This window comes from Zootoca vivipara, chromosome 13 (genome assembly GCF_963506605.1).
Source record: "Zootoca vivipara chromosome 13, rZooViv1.1, whole genome shotgun sequence".
Classification (NCBI taxonomy): Eukaryota; Metazoa; Chordata; class Lepidosauria; order Squamata; family Lacertidae; genus Zootoca; species Zootoca vivipara.
Window position 1 is genome coordinate 14,927,111 of NC_083288.1, and position 19,547 is coordinate 14,946,657.

Genomic DNA, 19,547 nt, shown 5'->3' on the forward strand with positions numbered 1-19,547 from the left:
AAGCAGCGAAAGGGGGAGCGGACGGGGGGTGGGTGGGAGGGAGAAGAGAGCAGAGGAGGCGCTTTCCTAAAAAAAGAAAGAAAGAAAAAACCCGAAACGGAGGCCTGGAGGATTGCAAGCAAGCCGCTCCGATTTCTGTAGACGTGTAAAAAAAAACGGCCTGCGGTTGGCTTGCAAAAAAGGGACCCAAAGCGCTCGTGGCGGGATCCGATCGCTCTCAGCAGGCAGGGATTGTGCGCGTCCACCCCCCCTTCTTTTAGGCTTTTGCAGCAAAGACTTCTGGAAACTATTTCAAAGCGTGTCCGGGCAGCCAGAAAAGTCCTGAGAAGAGGCTTTTAAAAAGTTTTTTTTTTGCTTTTTTGTTCGCCAGGTCCTAGTGCTTGTTGGCTACCCGACTGGAGAGTCAGAAAAAAGCCATGCTTACGTGGTCCCCGAGGGTGCGGTGGGACAGGAACTGACATTTTCTGTACAACATCCCATGGAGAACCCTCCCCCGGGACTGGTGGTTTTTTTGTTTTTTTTTTACACAAACTTAACTTTTGGAATGCGCTGCCTCAATATGAACTGATGGCTTTGAAAGAGGTTTAAATAACTTTTCAGTGGCTATTGGGCATGAAAGCTAAATGGACAGACTATACGTGTTCAGAGAATCAGCATATCAGATGCTGTTAGAAACAGTCTGGAGGTGTTGGGTCTTTATAACTGCTTGGCCTGGTTTTTATTTATCCCCCCCCCCCCCGACTGCAGAGTTACTGCATTTCTCAAACCTTTAAAGTGCCACGGACCGGATTTGTGCGCGTTTTTGCCTAACGATTCGCCCGTGCAAATAATAAAACCTATGTGAGCTAGGACAGACATTTGATTTTAAATCGGCTCCCTTTTTATCCGTTATAAACCGTATTAACAAAGCTGTATAAGCAGGGGGGAGAGCGACTCCCAAGCTGCTTTTCTAAAGCTTTCTAAACTACATGGTTGCATTCTTGATTTTTAGATGTTTATTTTGTTGCTTCTCACAATGCCTTACAAATACCCTAAAGCAGGGGTTCCCAACAAACTTTTCTCGAGGACCCCTCATCGAGCCGCTATTGTGACAAGGACCCCCATTAATTCCTAATCCTAAAATTAAAAAGTGAGAGCCAAATTAAGAGTCTTTTTATATTTTTAACCAACGGTCCATTTTTAACTACGCGAACTGTAGCTTCCGCGAAAAACAACGCTTTGTTTACAAACACTACTGTTTTGCAAAGAGGCAGCGCGCGCCAGGGAGGAGGGAGGGGAATGGAGAAGACAGGGTACCTGCGCAGTAGCGCACAAATGAAGCCGACGCGCGCAAAGCATCTTGGGGAGGTGAGCGTTAGTAGAATGCGCGCACTGCCTCTTTGCAAAACAGTAGTGTTTGTAAAGCGCCACCTAACGGCATACAGCAAAACTACTGCCTCTATCTAATTCTAGTTTTGCGCTAGACTCTGCTCATGCAGGAAGCGGCCAGAACAAAAAATCTGTTATCATATGAAATATATTTAATATATTTTTTATTCTAATAGCATCTTGCGGACCCCTCTGGCATAGCTCGCGGACCCCTGGGGGTCCGCGGACCACCTGTTGGGAACCACTGCCCTAAAGCAAATCCACGTTCAAAAATGCACTGTACAAAAGAAAACCAGCATAAAACCAACACAAGGACACTCCAGTCCAGCAAGTCATCCTCAACTATGACCCCACCATTCATGAACATAGACAGAATTTATGTTGGGGGGGGGGGGGAGGCATGCTTAATGTTGGGGGGGGAATAACCAGTTAGTAAGTAAGTAAGTTTTTTTATTGATTTAGGGGGGCCCCTCTCCTCCCTGCCTCCCCCCCCCGGCTATGCCCATGCCACAATTGAAAGCCAGCATAAAGAGGTAAAGTTGTAATGGTCTTTTTAAAAAATCCTTTTAAAAACATCTGTGAGAAGAGAGTTCACCCAGAGTCTTGCTGAAAAGGCCTCTTTCAAGCTCTCGCCAGCCTGATTTTCTTCATCAGCTGGCACTACCTCAGACCCACTGATACTCATCTAAGGCAGAATGATTTAATTTTATTTTTGGCCATTTTTAAACTCCTGACCTGAAGGCCATGGGATTAGGGTTGTTGTTTTTTGACCATTTTTTTGGCTCCTGACCTATGGGTCATTTTTGCAGCCATATTTCAGGTTTTCAGGACCAGGTTTTCAGCCTTTGTTTTTTTTTCTTGAGCTCCTGCCACAGTCACATTTTTGGCCATTGTTCAGCTCCTGACCTATGTGCCATGTTTTCAGGCATTTTTGGTCTCCTGACCTGTGTGGGTCACTTCTTGGAAAATGAGCGAAAACGTGAGCCACAGGTCAGAACTCCCAAATATATTGTTGTTGCTGTTTATTCGTTTAGTTGTGTCCGACTCTTCGTGACCCCATGGACCAGAGCACGCCAGGCACTCCTGTCTTGCACTGCCTCCCGCAGTTTGGTCAAACTCACGTTCGTAGCTTCGAGAACACTGTCCAACCATCTCGTCCTCTGTCGTCCCCTTCTCCTAGTGCCCTCAATATATAATAATGAGTGGAAACAGGACCTGAGGGTTATGATGACATGAAAATAATTTTTTTTGGAAGGGAGACACCGAATTTTGTCCTTGCTCAGGGTGCCATATTACAAAAGTCTGCCCTCGCCTTTGTACTTTTCTTTCAGCCAATTACAGTCATATGAGTGGACAGCAAGGAAGAGCCTACTGGACCTGCCCTATGCATCATATCCTTGTCACTTGTGTCACCACCTTCTGTGAGCTGTAAGGGGAAGAAGATGTCTACCTGTGTAAGTTCCAGGCATGAATTACAACCCCAACTTTCCAGGACTCTGAACAGGGCCAGATTTAGGTTTGAGGAGGCCCTAAGCTACTGAAGGTAATGGGGCCCTTATATGTCCAGCTGTCCTTTGCCAACGACAAATTGTCACTGTTTTTTTGTGTTGAATATATGCTATATGGTCATTTATGGACCTAATAGGTATCTAAAGCCATTTGCACCTAACAAAACATGCATTTTTATCAAAGTCATTGATATAGAAACTAGTGTATTTCAGCCCGTTTAATAACGGGCGCTAGAACATCCTGGAGTTCGGAGAGGCGCTTGTGCAGCGCTTCTCCGAACCCTGGGACCTGTCCTTGCTGTCGGCGGCACGGGGACAGGAACGGAGGAGGAGAAAGCGCTGCGTTCTCCTCCTCCGTTCCTCTCCCGCAGCCGCCGACAGCAAGGAGACATCCCAGGGTTCGGAGAAGCGCTTGCGCAGCGCTTCTCCGAACCCTGGGACCTGTCCTTGCTGTCGGCGGCACGGGGACAGGAACGGAGGAGGAGAAAGCGCTGCGTTCTCCTCCTCCGTTCCTCTCCCGCAGCCGCCGACAGCAAGGAGACATCCCAGGGTTCGGAGAAGCGCTTGTGCAGCGCTTCTCCGAACCCTGGGACCTGTCCTTGCTGTCGGCGGCACGGGGACAGGAACGGAGGAGGAGAAAGCGCTGCGTTCTCCTCCTCCGTTCCTCTCCCGCAGCCGCCGACAGCAAGGAGACATCCCAGGGTTCGGAGAAGCGCTTGCGCAGCGCTTCTCCGAACCCTGGGACCTGTCCTTGCTGTTGGCGGCAGGGGGACAGAAACGGAGGAGGAGAAAGCGCTGCGTTCTCCTCCTCCGTTCCTCTCCCGGCAGCCGCCGACAGGAAGGACGCGCACACTCTCCCCCCCCCCGCCTCCTCCAACCGCCGCTCCTCATGGCCAGGGAGGGTTGTGAGGAGGCCTTCACCGGCCTCCACCCTCGCTTCCCTGACGTGCCCTGCAGTGAGGCGGTGTCCGGCAGGAGAGGCGGTTGGAGGAGGCAGAGGGGGGGGGAGAGTGCGCGCGCGCAGTCTCTGCTGTCCAATCCCTGTATCCCTGGGGCACATGCGCAGTGACCCAGGGACACACGGGACAGCTTGGACGCAGGGACATCTTGGACATTATTATATAGGATGAGCAAACCAGTGATATTTTAGGGAGCAGGCTAGCAGGCAGGGCCCATTACTTATATCATAGGAGCCTACACAACACAAAACACTGTTGCTGTATGTATTTTATTTGTTTTTTTATCTTGCACAGTATTTTGGAAGTGTACATCCAGTTCCCCCCCCATTTATTTATTTATTTATTCCCCCCCCAAGAGAGTGGGGCCCTAAGCTATAGCTTGTTTCGCTTACACAGTGGACCCTCGGGTTACGAACGTGATCCGTGAGGGAGGCACGTTCGCAACCCGCAGTGCCGCGTCTGCGCATGCGCAGGTCGTGATTCAGCGCCCATGCGCAAAGCATGATTCAGTGCTTCTGCACATGTGCGAGCGCCGAAACCCAGAAATAACCCTTTCCGGTTCTTCTGGGGTCAGCACGGTGCTAACTCGAAAATGTGCAACCTGAAGCGTCTGTAACCCGAGGTATGACTGTACAGTATGTAAATCTGGCACTGGCTCTGAACCGCACATAAAACCTATATGAGCTGAGAACAAAGTTCATTTCTGAACACTTGGTAGGTGATGGAGCTGATGACGGGGATGTGATGGACACCTGAAGATGGCTACTGTGGTTCTTCATGGGACATTGCTGCTTCACAAAGGCAGAGAGGCCACATCTGGTAAGATTTAACAAACATGTTGTCTTGGTTTCTTCCAACCGACCGCATGATGCAAAGGGATCATTAGTATTTTCCCTGTCATTATCAGTCTGCTTCTGATTAGACCTCCAAAGATTTGCAGGGAGCAACGTCAAAAGCCTAAAGGCATTTATGAAAACCCTCTATGCCACCCCAAATGCTAGAGCAGAAGACGAGGCAGTGTTCATTAGTTCGGTGCTACTTTTTCTCTTGAGTGTTTAAGGCAGACCACTCTACTGCTTCTGCTCCTAATGCTTTTGGGTGGAATTTGGGGAGCTGCTGTCTAGGAAAAGGTGTTTTCCCCCCTGAGTATGGCAGTGTTGGTGATGTTAATATTCTTGCTGCCACAAACGGTGATCCAGTCACATGTCAATCATTGCACCACCAGTGGTCTTCTCTACATCCCACACAAGTACTACCAGCCAGGTGACCTTATCATTGGTGGACTTGCCTCTCATCTTCTGTCCTTTCTTGACTATGAAACCTTCGAAGAATGCCAGGCCATCTATCAGATTCTTAATCTCTTGTAAGGATTCGTTTTTCTTTCCTTCCCACCCCCTTTTCCTTTTTAAAAAGAGTTTTTTAATGCTTTATTGAGATTAAAAAGAAATCACAAACATAAAAGTGAATGACAAAAAATAAGTGAAACAATTTGTTACATCATTTTATTATACTGTACATTATTCTCGGATTTCTAACGACTTCCCGTCACCACATTGTATATTTACCACTTAATCTAGTGCACTGTTAATCTTCATTTACGGTATATCATGGAGTGCAACTGAAACAAAAGCTTCCTAATATATTGATTTTAATCCATATTACTATTTCTCATAGTTATTCATCCTATCACAGAAGTTACTCGAGTCATATTGTCACAATATTCAATAAGGTATTTTTTAAAAATACATGTCCCATTTCCTAATAAATGCCTGGTCAGTATTACGGTACCTCTCAATTTGTCTGTCATTTTTGCCAACTCAGCGTACTCAAATAATTCAGTTTGCTGCTCCAGTTTTGTTGAGATCAGTATCTCTCCTTTCCAATTTGTGGCAATTAGTATTCTTGTGGCAACTGTAGCATACAATAATATTTCTCTTGCATTTTTAGGTATATCTGGGCTGAGTTTCTCCAGGAGAAAAGCCTCCGGGGTTTTATTTAAAGACGGATACCGTAAACATTCTTTTAAGGTCATTGTAAATAACATTCCAAAATCCCTTAATTTTGTTACACGTCCACCACATGTGCAACATTTAGCCCCCCGCCTCCCCACACCTCCAACATAGATTTGAAATACCGGTATTCTTATACATTTTTGATAACTTCAGTGGTGTCAAGTACCAACGGAATTCCATCTTCATAAAGTTTTCTTTTAGAGTGTAACATGCGGTAAATTTCATATTAACCTTCCACAGATTTTCCCAGGCGCTCACTGGAATGTTATAGCCAAAGTCTTGGGTCTGTTTGATCATTAACACATTTAACCTCCTCCTCCTTGACTTCCCAGTCAAGGAGGAGTCGGTACATTTTTTCCCCTAATTCCCCCCCCCCCCCCCAATTTTAATTAATGCCTAACAATATCTGCTAAAAGGTAAGTCCCATTGATTTCAGTGATATAGGGCAGGGTGCGAAATATTTCCTTCCAAAAAGATTCAGATCATTCTTAAGAGTTTGCTCCTCCAAGTGCCATTCCCCTTTCATCATTTTTTAAATGTATGTGTGTGTGTGTGCGTAATTTAATTTTTTTAATTAAATTTTCTGTTTTACAATTTAGAATATTCATGTAACCAACCTTAAAACATCAATGACTTCCCTTCTTCTCCTTCCATGGTTCATTTTGCATAACATACCTGTAAATCCCTCCATATTTTAACTAACCAAGTCATTCAGTATTCCATTATTACATCCATCAAAACTTATTTACACTGTTGAATTTATCTCAACATAGCTGCCAAGTTTTCCATTTTCTCGCGAGGAAGCCTATTCAGCATAATGGAAAATCCCTTTAAAAAAGGGATAACTTGGCAGCTATGTATCTCAATGCTGCCAACTTTTTCAAGTATACACAATTTCCCCCCATATATTCAGTAAACATTTTCCAATCTTCTTTAAATGTATGTTCTTGCTCTCTAATTCTGTATGTTAGATCCGCAAGCTGATATTCCATCAGTCGAAGTTGCCATTCTTTTTTAGTTGGGACCTCGCTCGTTTTCCATTTTTGGGCTAACAAATTTTTTAGCTTAAATGAGAGTTTTAACATCTAAAAGGATCAAAGACTGCTGATGAATCTCCAATGCCTGATGAAGTCAGGTCTGTAGGAATGAAGCAGATTTTCTAGGATCTAGCTCGAAAACAGAGATCAGTCTGCCAAGTGAGATTGCTTCCAATCTGTGCTGCTCAATGAGCAATCATTCAGATTGGCTTGCACAAGTTTTGCAGGAAAGTTAAGACGATGTCGACTTGGCTTTTTTCCCCCTTGCGGTGTGATAGCAGCTCAATATATCTGAATATATGCTATAATAGCAAGTCTGGAAGCACCAAAAAATGTGAGGTTGTGTTCAGAGTGATGTGCTGTCCTCTCCCATCTCTACCTCACTTTTAAAAGCAGTGCTTAAAAGAGAGGTAGTGTGGAACACAGCCTACCTAACCTGGAAATCTAAGACTCCCAGTGCAACTTTATACATGCCTACTCTGTAGTAAGTCCTATCAAGTTTAACAAATAAATGAGCATAGGTCTGCAGCCCAAGGGGGCAGAGCTGATATAATGGATTTAAGCCTCTTGGGCTTGCCGATCAGAAGGTCGGCGGTTTGAATCCCCACTACAGGGTGAGCTCCCGTTCCTCTGTCCCAGCTCCTGCCAACCTAGCAGTTCGAAAGCACGTCAGTGCAAGTAGATAAATAGGTACCGCTCTGGAGGGAAGGTAAATTGCGTTTCCATGCGCTGCTCTGGTTCGCCAGAAGCGGCTTAGTCATGCTGGCCACATGACCCGGAAGCTGTCTGCAGACAAACGCCAGCTTCCTCGGCCTATAGAGCGAGATGAGCACCGCAACCCCAGAGTCCTTTGTGACTGGACTTAACGGTCAGGGGTCCCTTTACCTTTACTTTTAATATGCTTTTATGTCTTTTAAAATCGAAAAGAATAGATTATGGATTTCCTTAAAAACAGAAATGAATGTTTCACAGCATATCTCCCTGATGTCTTTCTTTCTTTCTTTCTTTCTTTCTTTCTTTCTTTCTTTCTTTCTTTCTTTCTTTCTTTCTTTCTTTCTTTCTTTCTTTCTTTCTGATAATTTTTGTTAATTTTTCAATAACAATAATCCAATAATAGCCTCATTATAACAATGCCAATTTATAATACAATTCCTAATACAAATAATTCAAATACCAAATTATATAATTTAGATGGCCCCCTAAACTGCAAGCGAATATCTCGTACTGCATCATAGTTCTTCCTGTGTGTGACATTTATTCTGTCCATGATGTTTCTTCCTGTCCTTGTATGTCAATCTTTCCCCGGTTGTTGCTGCAATCTGTCATGCCTTGAGCGGAGCTGATATCCCCATGTTGTTCCAAAAATTTCTCCCTCACTCAGTCCCATGCTCTTTGTTTTTGCAACTTTAACAATAGCTGCAAAAGTCACTCTATCACAGTCAGTAGCAGTATAACAGTTGCTGTTGTTTAGTCATTTAGTTGTGTCCCCATGGACCAGAGCAAGCCAGGCACTCCTGTCTTCCACTGCCTCCCGCAGTTTGGTCAAACTCATGTTAGTAGCTTCGAGAACACTGTCCAACCATCTCGTCCTCTGCCGTCCCCTTCTGCTTGTGCCCTCCATCTTTCCCAACATCAGGGTCTTTTCCAGGGAGTCTTCTCTTCTCATGAGGTGGGGAAACCATTGGAGCCTTAGCTTCAGGATCTGTCTTTTCAGTGAGCACTCAGGGCTGATTTCCTTAAGAATGGATAGGTTTGATCTTCTTGCAGTCCATGGGACTCTCAAGAGTCTCCTCCAGCACCATAATTCAAAAGCATCAATTCTTCGGCGATCAGCCTTCTTTATGGTCCAGCTCTCACTTCCATACATCACTACTAGTAAAACCAGGGCTTTAACTATATGGACCTTTGTCGGCAAGGGAATGTCTCTGCTTTTAAAGATGCTGTCTAGGTTTGTCATTGCTTTTCTCCCAAGAAGCAGGCGTCTTTTAATTTCGTGACTGCTGTCACCATCTGCAGTGACCATGGAGCCTAAGAAAGTAAAATCACTCACTGCCTCCATTTCTTCCCCTTCTATTTGCCAGGAGGTGATGGGACCAGTGGCCATTATCTTAGTTATTTTGATGTTCAGCTTCAGACCGTATTTTGCGCTCTCCTCTTTCACCCTCATTAAAAGGTTCTTTAATTCCTCCTCAATTTCTGCTATCAAGGTTGTGTCATCAGCATATCTGAGGTGGTTGATATTTCTTCTGGCAATCTTAATTCTGATTTGGGATTCATCCAGGCCAGCCTTTCGCATGATGAATTCTGCATATAAGTTAAAAAACAGGGAGACAATATACAGCCTTGTCGTACTCCTTTCCCAATTTTGAACCAATCAGTTGTTCCATATCCAGTTCTAACTGTCACTTCTTGTCCCACATAAAGATTTCTCAGGAGGTGATCAGGCACTCCCATTTCTTTAAGGACTTGCCATAGTTTGCTGTGGTCGACACAGTCAAATGCTTTTGCGTAGTCAATGAAGCAGAAGTAGATGTTTTTTTGGAACTCTCTAGCCTTCTCCATAATCCAGTGCATGTTTGCAATTTGGTCTCTGGTTCCTCTGCCCCTTCAAAATCCAGCTTGCACTTCTGGAAGTTCTCGGTCCATATACTGCTTCAGCGTGCCTTGTAGAATTTTAAGCATAACCTTGCTAGCGTGTGAAATGAGCGCAATTGTGCGGTAGTTGGAGCATTCTTTGGCACTGCCCTTCTTTGGGATTGGGATGTGGACTGATCTTCTCCAATCCTCTGGCCACTGCCGAGTTTCCCAAACTTGCTGGCATATTGAGTGTAGCACCTTAACAGCACCATCTTTTAAAATTTTAAATAGTTCAGCTGGAATACCATCACTTCCACTGGCCTTGTTATTAGCAGTGCTTTCTTAGGCCCATTTGACTTCACTCTCCAGGATGATGTATGATTTTAATTGCAGGGTTGTTCCAAAGAACTACCAGCATGTTCTGGCCTTGGCGTTTGCTGTCAGTGAGGTCAATGAGAACCCTCAGATATTGCCCAATGTCACATTGGGATTCCACATCCATGACAGCTACTTCAGTGAAAGGATGACCTACTGGGCCACTCTGGACATACTCTCCACACCCTATAGATTTGTACCCAACTACCAGTGTGATGTACAGAAAAATCCGATTGCAATCATTGGGGGACTTGACTTTGAAACTTCCCTCCACATGGCAGCCATCTTAATAGGCTACAAGATTCCCCAGGTAAGAGACAAACATGGTGTCTTCATAACTCATCCTTCCATGTTCTGTTGAGAAAGCTTCATATTTCAGAAAGATATAAGCCCTGCTAACAATTTCAAATTGCATTCAGTGATGAACTTGAGGAGGAGAGGGACTGCATTGATTTGTTGATCATAAAATGAGACTCATGCTGTAATTCTGATGTTTATTTTATTTTTAGTTGCTTATTTGTTAATATTGTGATTGTAATAATAATAATAATAATAATAATAATAATAATAATAATAATACTTTTATTATTTATACCTTGCCCATCTGGCTGGGTTTCCCCAGCCACTCTGAGCAGCTTACAGCATACAGGGCTGCCTTCAGATGTCTTCTAAAAGTTACATTTACCTCAAAAGTTATATAGTTCTTTATCTCCTTGACATCTGAAGGGAGGGCATTCCACAAGGAGGGCACCACTACCAAGAAGGCCCTCTGCCTGGTTCCCTGTAACCTCACTTCTCGCAGTGAAGGAACCGCCAGGAGGCCCTTGGCGCTGGACCTCAGTGTCCGGGCTGAACGATGGGGGTGGAGGCGCTCCTTCAGCCATTTAGGGCTTTAAAGGTCAGCACAAACACTTTGAATTGTGCTTGGAAGCATACTGGGAGCCAGTGAAGTTCTCTCAGGACCGGTGTCATATGGTCTCGGTGGCCACTCCCAGTCACCAGTCTTGCTGCCACATTCTGGATTAGTTGTAGTTTCCGAGTCATCTTCAAAGGTATCCCTGTGTAGAGCGCATTGCAGTATTCCTTTTTTTAAAAAAAATTTTTTATTGGTTTCAAAAATAAAAATTGTTTACAGGTAAATAAAACAGATACAAATGGATGCAGATGTTACATTGTCTTGAATTTCCCCATTCCCTCCCGCCCCTCCCACCATACCCTCCCTCAATACCCTCCCTACTTCACGTCCTGTACTAAGCTCGTCCCTCTTATATGCATTAATAATCTCCATTGTATTTCCCCCCCCTCCAATATAGAATCATTTATCTTTCTGAGATAAGGTTTGGTTTTTCTATTTTATCTTTAATATACATGTTAAATGGTTTCCACAATCTGATTGCTTCTTCTAGACTTGTTCCTTTGGCTTCTTCGTATCTAATTGCTAAATTATAATAATGGAATAACTTAATTTGCCAATCTTCTTTACTAGGGCACATTGCAGTATTCCAAGCGGGAGATTACTGATAATTTCTTAATAATCTATGCTGTACTTGTGATGTTCTATTATGTTATTTTTATTTATTGTTTGTAAGCCACTTTGGGATTCATTTGAATGAATGAATCCCAGCATAGAATGAAACAGCATAGAAATACAAGAAATAGAAATCATTCTTCCACTCAACCTCTGAGTGTGTATCAGAAGATATGACTGGAGTTTTATGCACATGCATTGTGTATGTATGCACAATAGCTTGTATGCCAATCCTATATGGGGTGAAACCAAGTTCGGGGGGGGGGGCAGTTTGCTCATCAGTTCCTTTAAGTACTTTGACCTGCACAGTTTGGGGCCTTGCAGGGAGGTGGGTCCCAAACACAATTAGTTGGTCATTGCTACCCAACCGGATCAATCATTCAACTACCGGTACTTTTATATTAAAAATAACTATTTATTTTCTTCTAGCTCACTTATGGCTCCTTTGCTCCAGAGGATGCCAGTCAAAGCCAATCCACTCCCTTCTACCGGATGGTGCCCAATGAAGCCCATCAGTACACTGGGATTGTTGAGTTACTTCTGCAGTTTGGGTGGACATGGGTTGGGTTGCTCGCGGTGGATAGTGAGAGTGGAGAGAAGTTTATGGAAATCCTGCAAACTCTGCTTTTCCAGAAAGGCATTTGCTTGGCCTTTTCAGAGAGAACTCCAAAAGGCACATATTTAGAAGAGTATTACAACTTGCTTTCCCCGTGGCTCCAATCCTATCACATTATTGCGGAAAGCAAAGCCAATGCTGTCGTTGTCTATGGAGAAGACAAGTCCATGTTTTATTTGCAATTATTGCTAGCGGCAGGGGAAGCGGAAAATGTGACATCTTTGGCCAAGGTATGGATTATGACTGCTCAACTGGATTTCTCAGCAGTGGCCTTTCGAACGAGCCAGGATATGCGACCGTTTCATGGCTCCATATGCTTCACCGTGCACTCAAATGAGGTGCAAGGATTCAAGAGCCTTCTTCGCTCCCTAAATCCTTTCACGGCAGGTGAAGATGGTTTTCTTCAGCAGTTCTGGCAACAGACATTCCATTGTTCCTTTCCAAATTCTGTTGCTGAGTTCAGTGAACCCTGCACAGGACAGGAGAAGCTGGACAGCCTCCCCTCGTCTGGCTTTGAGATGAGCATGACTGGCCACAGCTACAGCATCTACAATGCTGTCTATGTTGTGGCACATGGTCTTCATGCCATGTTCCAGTCCTGGTTGAAAGACAGAGGAGTTGTGAGAAGATGGAGACCGCAGCTTCAGAATTTGCAGCCTTGGCAGGTAATGGCTCTTTCATACACACACACACACACACACACACACACACATATTTATTACTACTTCATTTTATATTGTTGACCACGCATTGCTGTGGCTCATCCCTGTGACTCCCCCCACCACATCCCGACCCCGTCCTCCCCCCCCACCAAGGCGAGCCCCCACCTCCACTCAGCTCAGTCTGCAGTTTTGCTCTTGTCGAGCAGGGGTTCCCTGCAAACATGAGCTGAGCTGCTTTGGAGAGGGAAGCTTTGATAGCTGCAGTACCAGTGGAGTAATCACTAGAGGGCGATGTTTTGCAACCTCTCCTGTTCCTGTTTTTCTGTTTTCCCAAAAAAGCATGTTTTTACCTGTGACAGGTGTGACATCTGTATAATCTAAGTATATGCAAACACTCCCACATTCACATGGAGCATTGTGTCAAAATTTCAACGCAATCGGTTGAGCGGTTTCGGGGGTAGCTGAATGTGTACGAATGGGGACCTTTTACATTTTTATTTATATAGATAAAGCAAAGACAATTTTAACAACAGACAAAAATTGAAAGATGAATAACCAAACTGTAAAATAGGCAGGTAGAATGTGTAGTTGCACATGAGTTAAATAAAGACTTTAAAGTCCAAATTAAGTCCAATTTTATCAGATTACCATGCATAGTTCCAGATTTGCCAGGTTTGTGGGGATTGTTTTGAAAATGTTGGTTCTGCTGTATATGCCAAATCATATAAAAGGGGTCTGGAGGTTCTAGTCCTCGTCAAAATCTCAAATTATTTGTGATTATCCCTGTTATAGCTAAAAGCTATATTCCAGAGTGAGCGGTACAAAGTGTCCAGCATTAGATTTTGGCCAGTTCTATTGAGTTGCAATTACTATTAATGCTGCCAGTATAATCTTGCCAATTCTTTTGGCAATATATTTACGTTTGTATCATCAAAAATACACAGTAACATTCATTTTGGACAACAAGCAATAGTTTTTATAGTAATATTTATCATTTCTGTGAAAATGGGATACAACCCACTCACCTGAGCTTCAGCTCTTCAAAACTAGGCAGCTAGTTTTGACAATATTGTCAATGGCACTTTCCCTCTCAACTAGAGTCTTAACAGGAACACCTGTTTTGCCTGTTCCTCCCTCAGTCTCACCCTCTCTCCATTTTCCTGTTCTTTCATTTTTACCCTTTCTGCATTAAACTTCATGGATGTTTGCATGATGATTTTGGAAGTCCCGTTTGAGCTTTGAAATAAATATACCTGTACAGTGTGGCTTAGTCTTATGCGGAGGAATCTACAGAGAGATCAAAATTTGCCGTTATTATTGCTATTGTTATTGTTTTTTAATTATATGAAATCTTGTATACTGCCTTGAAAGAGGCAATGGCAATTTAAAAGGTGATGCTGAACGTAAGACAAGTTTGGGTTTTAAACAATTGTCCTTTTCCTGCCCTCTCGATGCAGCTCCACCCTTTTCTTAGGAGTGTCTCATTTAACAACAGTGTGGGAGAAGAAGTGTCTTTTAGTGAGAACAGGCAATTAGAAGGCGGATTCGATATTACCAACTTGGTCACTTTCCCAAATAACTCCTTCCTCAGAGTCAAGGTCGGAAGGGTGAATCTCCAGGCTGCTCCAGCCATGGGATTTCCCATCAATGAAGGCAAAATGGTGTGGCACAGAAGTTTTCAACAGGTGGGGCATGATTTCAGCAAATTGCAACTCCAGTGTGTCCTAAATGTGATGCTTGCATCTTTGAAGCATAGCAGAGACATGGACCCTGTATTCTTTCTCGCTTGCTGTTTATGTTTTATGCTTGCTGTATTTTAATGTTTTGTTGGAAGCCGCCCAGAGTGGCTGGGGGAACCCGGCCAGATGGGCGGGGTATAAATAATAAATTATTATTATTATTATGAAAACCTCTTGTGAATGTTGTGGGGCTCTGATGCCCTGAAGCAGGCCAGGCCATTGTTCATTATCATATGCTTGTTTGCTTATTGCATTTTTATTCCACCTTTCCTCCAAGGAGCTCAAGGTCATGTGCCTACTTCCCATTTTATCCTAACAACAGCAACCCTGTAAGGTAGGTTAGACTGAAAGAAGCAGTGATTGGCCCAAGGTCACCCAATGAGTTTCATGGCCAAGTGGGGATTTGAACCCTGGTCTTCCACTTCCCTGTCTAGCACATTCTTTAAAGATTTCTAGGCCAGCAGACAGTGTCCTAAGCCTAACATCCAACAAACGTCTTTGGTGAGAAAGCAAGGGGAGCTGAGCCTGGAGACAAACTAGGCAGACTTCTGCAGAGAATGCCTGGCTTGGAGGCTAGTCATACTAAAGATATAGCAGCAGAGGTCTGGCAGAGTCCAAGACTATCCTTGTTTTTGAGGCTTTTAAACTCGTGTTACAATTGTCTCTAGGCCCAGTGTATTTAGTCTGGGGTTCTCAGCCCCTGTAATGATCTTAGGCAGGCAAGCAAGCCCCGATAATAATTAATGTCTCTCCAGCAGTTTTATGTTACGTTTATTTACAAAAACACATCCAGAGCACGGCTTCTCGCCTGCTCGCATTGAAGGGAGTTGGTAAGTCTGAAACTCCACCCCGCTCACAGCAGGAAGGACTCCAGATTTTCCCCCTTCCCCTTTTGACCTTCCGTTGCACTCTGACCTTGTCCAATCTCCAAGCACGAGGACTGAGAGACTGGCCTTCCCACTTCCACTAGACACGCTGCCTGTTCTCTGGTTCTTTGCTGGTTGCCTAGCAGCACTCTGACTGTCTTCTAACTCTCCCACTTCTTGAAGGCTTCTTGTGTCCTCTTTGTGAAGGGGGGGTCAAGTTCCCCCTTTCTAGCTCTACCAGCCAGCTTTCGCTCGCAGAGCTGGCCTCTCTCTTACTTAGCTCAACTTCCAAGTAGCTTTAGTCTGCAGAGCTGACTACTCTCAAACTTAGCTCAATTTCTGAGTCTGAGTCTTCCCCTGTGTTCGGTTGATCCACGTTTCCGACAGCCCCCGGTATTTGTTTTTTTCAGGTGGAAAAACTAAAGGAACCTGACATTGTTTATGGTAGCTGCTTATTTAAATCACTTAGTATGTCAAAACATCCTTTCAACTCTACTTTAAAACCTTTTGAGTTTTATAAGAAGCGTATTCTTCCAAATAATTCCCTAATAATAATAGTTATGTTTAGGTGGACTCCCTCCCTCCCTTTTATTTCTATTTTTAAAAAATATATTGAAATAGCCATAAATTCATTTTCAGAGTCACAAAAACATATTCTGTCTCATTAGATGCCATTAATGGCTGTTGATAGCTCATTGCTTTCAACATTCTCTTAATATGCCATTTCTCCCACCCACTTGATCCCTTTCAGCCCAGAAAATGGAATTCAGGTTCTCCCATTATTTCCCCTGCACTAAACATGCCTTTATGGTTAATTCAAATTCACAGGTGCCACCCCTCTCTCAATGCAACAAAAATTGCCCTTCTGGTACTAGGAGAAAAAAGAAGGAAGGGGAGAAATTCTGCTGCTATGACTGTGATCCATGTTCAGAAGGCAAGATTTCATACCAGAAAGGTAGGAGACATTAGGTAGCTTTCAGATATGTGTCATATTAGATTTCCTGTGAAGCATCTATAGCCGTGTGAAAGGTGTCACAATCGCTGATATTGGTGTAGTTCTGTTTTCCATGGCCATTGAACTTTACACACTTGGAGCTCTTCATTGCAACCAGCTGATGGCACAGCAACGAGGCACAGTGTTTTCAAAGAGGTGCTTTGCAAGCCTAAATGATCAGATGATGGTTGGGGTTTACAAAGCACACTTTTACCTGCCCTAACATCTGGGACGCATGTGGCGCTCTGGTTTAAACCACAGAGCCTAGGGCTTGCCAATCAGAAGGTCGGCATTCCGAATCCCTGCGATGGGGTGAGCTCCCATTGTTCGGTCCCAGCTCCTGCCAACCTAGCAGTTGGAAAGCACATCAAAGTGCAAGTAGATAAATAGGTACCACTCCGGCGGGAAGGTAAATGGCATTTTCGTGCACTGCTCTGGTTCACCAGAAGCGGCTTAGTCATGCCGGCCACATGACCTGGAAGCTGTCTGCGGACAAACAGCGGCTCACTAGATTACCTGGGTGGTGATGGAGATTAGTTGCACCGGTGCACTCCTTACTGTCCAGGCAAGCGACTATGAGATCATTGTCGGTGGGAGGGGGGGGGGGGTCCACAGCACTTTCTTTCCATGCTAGTCACTCCTGTGTCTGAAAAGGATCGTCTCTCTCACACCCAACTGAAAAGCCCCATACTGCCAGTAGGATACATACCTACTCTCAAGTGACACCTTTAAATGGAATCCTTCCTTCTTTTCAGACATGAATGACTGTGTTGGATGCTCAGAAGATCACTATCCAAACAAGAACCGAACACAATGCATTCCAAAGTTAATCAGCTTCTTGATGTTGGAAGAACCACTTGGGATGAGCTTAGCTTTTGGGTCCGTTTTCTTCTCTTTGCTCACAATATTGTCCCTCACCATCTTTAGGAAGCATCAGGACACACCGATTGTCAGGGCCAATAACCGGGACCTCACCTACGTTCTCCTCATCTCTCTCCTTCTCTGTTTTCTCTGTCCCCTCATCTTCCTCAGCCGACCAGACAGAGTGAGCTGCGTTCTCAGACAAATGGCTTTTGGTGTGGTTTTCACAGTGACTGTTTCTTGTGTGTTGGCCAAAACCATTACCGTTGTTCTGGCATTCATGGCCACCAAACCAGGATCCAGAATGAGGAAATGGGTGGGGAAAAGATTGGCAAGCTCCATTGTGTTGACTTGTACTATTATCCAAGCTGGTATTTGCACTGTGTGGCTGGGAACCTCTCCCCCATTTCCCCATTTTGACAAGCGCTCTGTGATGGGAGAAATCATTCTGGAATGTAATGAAGGGTCAGCTGCCATGTTTTACTGTGTCCTGGGCTACATGGGCCTCCTGGCCATTGTCAGTTTCATTGTAGCATTTTTAGCCAGGAAACTTCCCGACAGCTTCAATGAGGCCAAATTCATCACCTTCAGCATGTTGTTGTTTTGTAGTGTTTGGATCTCCTTTGTTCCGGTCTACCTGAGCACCAAGGGAAAACATATGGTGGCTGTGGAGATCTTCTCCATCTTGGCCTCCAGTGCTGGCTTACTGGGCTCCATCTTTGCTCCCAAATGCTACATCATTGTGTTGAGGCCTGATCTGAACAGCAAGAAGCAGTTAATAAAGAAGAAATAAAAATATATCTTGTTGTCACTATTTTTTGTTATGGGTAATGATTTTGCTGCTGACTCCGTGACATAATTTTATTGTATTTGCTTGTTGAACTTTCTGTTTGCATTAAAATAAATAAATAAACCATGTGTCGTCGTCCCCGAGATGTAGTCCTCACCTTTGGGGGCCCAAGGGCACATTTGGATAACTCAGGAACTCTTGTGGACACAAATACCCCCCCCCCCAATTTCACAGAAGAAAGTGATGCCCAGAAACTCCACCTCCATCCTTTCTTATAACTTGAATCCATTGGTTTGGGGCCTACTCTCTGTAGCAGGAGACAAGCTTGCTGCATCTTCCATGTGACAGCCCTTGAAATATTTGAAGTTGGGTATCATATCTCCTCTCAGTCTCCTTTTTTCCAGGCCAAACATACCCAACTCCCTCAACTGTTGCACAGAAGGCTTGGTTTCCCACCCATCATCTTCCTGGTTGCCCTCCTCTGCACATGTTCAGCACACATATTACCAGCTTCCTCACGAAAATATAATTTGTTGAAAGCCTGACTGAAATCAGGATAGTTAAAGGTAGGTAGCCGTGTTGGTCTGAGTCGAAGCAAAATAAAAAAATTCCTTCAGTAGCACCTTAAAGACCAACTAAGTTTTTATTTTGGTATGAGCTCCCATCACTCCCATCAGCCCATCACCCATTCCCACCCACCCCCACCACCCTCTGTATATATATAAGGGTCTGACACTTCTGTTTCCAGTGTATCCTTCTTCAAAGTGTGCATGCACACGAAAGCTCATACCAAAATAAAAACTTAGTTGGTCTTTAAGGTGCTACTGAAGGAATTTTTTAAATTTGAAATCAGGATAGATTATGACCACAGCACTCCCCTGATCCACCACATTTGTAATTCCATTAAAAAAAAAAAGAAAATAAATGAGGTTGGTCTGGTATGACAACAGCAGGCCCTTTGGCACCCTTGTGGCATCAAGAGATAATATCCCTATGCTATGAGGAGAAAATGAAAAGGAGGGAAATAGCCCTCTTCCCAGAGAGAGTGAGAAATGGCACATATTCCTATTCTGAACTCAGTCTTGTACATTCAGCTCTCTGCGTGTATGAAGGAGTACTTCAAGAAGAGCCAGGAAAGAAATTCCTTGCCTCGAGTTTTGCTTCAGGTTTTGCTGCAAAGCAACAGACCTCCCTTATAGACCTGTGTCTAGTACTGCATCCTTGGAATCGTAGAGTCACAGCAGAGCTCCAAATACCCTTTGAGTCTCCAACTCTGCTCTTAAATGCACTTTCATCTTCACAAATCAGCCTGTGAGAAAAGAAGGTTTAGGTGAAATCATAAGGGGGGGCGTGTGATCCTATGAGGGGAATGTATATCTGCTTACACTTTGGGGTGGGAACTTGTTTTACTTTCTGTCTGGAATAAAACATTGTTTAGTCTGCTTGGCTGAAGGGAGCTCTGCTAAGGAGGCAGAGGCAAAGTATGGGCAGAGGCCGGGCAAGGGTGGTCATTGCCCTGGGCACAGTTTTTCCCAGGGCACGTTTCTCTCCTCACACCACCCAAGTCAGCCCTGCTCTGCTTTGCAAGTCCCATCCCACATCCCAGCCTCTCAAAGCAGTGTGGGGCCTCTAGGGCATCAGGAGGATGTAACAGG

The 19,547-nt window shown here is 44.3% G+C and overlaps 1 protein-coding gene across 1 annotated transcript; it reads left to right on the top strand.

Annotated features, from left to right (window-relative positions):
- The first annotated feature begins 9,291 nt into the window (after positions 1–9,291).
- On the top strand, positions 9,292–18,004 carry LOC118095908 (vomeronasal type-2 receptor 26-like). The gene is made up of 5 exons (XM_035137237.2): positions 9,292–10,146; positions 11,794–12,645; positions 14,100–14,327; positions 16,076–16,202; positions 16,997–18,004. Exons 1-5 carry the CDS (start codon positions 9,832–9,834, stop codon positions 17,893–17,895), a joined length of 2,421 nt encoding a protein of 806 aa, XP_034993128.2. The 5' UTR covers positions 9,292–9,831; the 3' UTR covers positions 17,896–18,004.
- Positions 18,005–19,547: the final 1,543 nt, after the last annotated feature.

Excerpts from the sequence above, each read along its gene's own strand:
- LOC118095908 (XM_035137237.2), top strand. The coding sequence starts at position 9,832 with ATGATGTATGATTTTAATTGCAGGGTTGTTCCAAAGAACTACCAGCAT. Across the intron at positions 10,147-11,793 it reads TAGGCTACAAGATTCCCCAG|CTCACTTATGGCTCCTTTGC; the intron begins GTAAGAGACAAA and ends ATTTTCTTCTAG. Across the intron at positions 14,328-16,075 it reads GGCACAGAAGTTTTCAACAG|GTGCCACCCCTCTCTCAATG; the intron begins GTGGGGCATGAT and ends TCAAATTCACAG.